The following is a 1797-nucleotide window of genomic DNA, read 5'->3' on the forward strand; positions in this document are numbered from 1 at the left end:
AAGAATATCTCTTTGGTTTTGAGACTTTAGTCTTTGCAACTTCAGGGATCTTATCTATGTACAATCAGCTTGTAACACTCCAAAGAGAAAGGAAATCTTGAAATCGCATCATATGACCCTTTAAATCTCTCTAAATTGTCAAATTTGCGTAAATTGGTTAAGCATTCGTAAAACTATTCTTTTGCAAGAACTAATATGCAATGTTTGGAAAATCACTTTGTATGTAAGTTGTCGCATTCAGTTACCAGAGCAAATTTGCGTTAATTGGATATGAAACTATTCTTGTGCAAATTGTTGCATATTATAAATTGTGTTGATTCCACTATAAACGTCATGTTGGCCGTTTTGCTGGCTAAGTTTGTCTCTTGTATTTTTACATGATCTACAAAAGTAATAAATTTAATAGTAAAAAATGTTTTGTTTGTGATCAATAAATGTATTAAATATTTATACAAGTCAAAAAATTATGTTTTGATCCCAGTGTAACAAAAAACACTTTGTATAATGAACAAAATTCAATATTGATATTGAAGTTCATATTTCAATTTTAATATTGAAGTTTTTATTATACAGTTAACAGGTTTTATTGTTATATTTACAATTATATAAGACATTTAGCAGACTCTTTTATCCAAAGTGATTTCCAAAAGAGAAACGAAAGCAAATTTTCAGTATTTAAATGTATTAAAGAGATTTTATAAAATATATTGTGTTTGTTAGGTTCTAAAATTTCGAAATTGTCAAATTTGTGTAAATATTGTCACATTTCATTTGCATCATATCGATTCCACTACAAATGTCTTGCTGGTTTTTGTTTTTCTCCTATTTGATAGTAAATATATATATATTTTTTTTTTACTTAGATCAATGAGTTTGTGGACGCTCGAGACTTGAACATGGGTGCCTGGTTTGAGGCGCAGATTGTCAATGTGACGAAAACGACAAAGTCTTCGAGTGAACACGGAGGATCTGATGGGGAAGAGGAGATAATTTACCATGTCAAATATGAAGAGTGAGTAAATAGTCACTGTACATATCACACTGATCCTGCTCCAATGCAAAAAGTCATATTTGACCTTAGTTGTGAATGTGAGTTTGCCGTCTGAACTGAATGACACAAATATTTTGTTTACAACAAAATAATGGTAAGAAACGTCTTTGTATCGAGTGCTTGCGAGCTGAACAAAAAAAACGAATATACAATGTAACCGAATGTAAATGAATTGTTCAAAGATGAGTTATTGGCTTGAATCCATGTCTAATTTACACCATCAGCATTAAGAGAATCCCTTTCGTAAGCAAAATGGACTTTATAACTGAAATATGCCCAAATTAATCTGAATCAAAGTGAAATCAGAAAAAATTGTTAGCTTGTGAATCAAATCAAATGGAGAAATCTTTTAAAGAATCCGTGTATCATTCGATCATTCGTTTTTTTTATTTAATATTGAAAGTAGAAAAATGAGAAAACAGGTCCTTTTTCGTTTTTTTGTTTTTTTCCGAAAAACGAGAATTCAGCTTAAATTTTCGTTTTTCGTTCATGGGTGGAAACATGAATAAACCGCTTGAATATTCGATTTCTACATGTGGGCGGGAATTAAACGCCCCTTTCTGCTGATTGGTCAGCCGAAGATCAAACCGTGCCATCATCAGTTCTTCCGCAGTATCACGCAGCAGAATAATAGTCCTCCACTGCTGCAGTTGTACGGATTAATTAACCATTTTATCAATTTCATATTTTTCTCATCAAACAGACTAATGAATAGCTCGACACAACTCATACCAGGGCAGAGTCTA

General features: G+C 31.7%; 1 protein-coding gene across 1 annotated transcript in view; it reads left to right on the forward strand.

Moving 5' to 3' along the window:
- uhrf1 (ubiquitin-like with PHD and ring finger domains 1) overlaps positions 1 to 1797 on the forward strand; it is a 20534-nt gene that overhangs the window by 4961 nt on the left and 13776 nt on the right. Inside the window, exon 4 of the mRNA XM_016523816.1 lies at positions 864 to 1012. Coding sequence (XP_016379302.1) covers positions 864 to 1012 — 149 coding nt within the window. The remainder of the gene's footprint in view (positions 1 to 863; positions 1013 to 1797) is intronic.

This window comes from Sinocyclocheilus rhinocerous, unplaced genomic scaffold (genome assembly GCF_001515625.1).
Source record: "Sinocyclocheilus rhinocerous isolate Xijiao unplaced genomic scaffold, SAMN03320098_v1.1 scaffold1351, whole genome shotgun sequence".
Lineage (NCBI taxonomy): Eukaryota > Metazoa > Chordata > Actinopteri > Cypriniformes > Cyprinidae > Sinocyclocheilus > Sinocyclocheilus rhinocerous.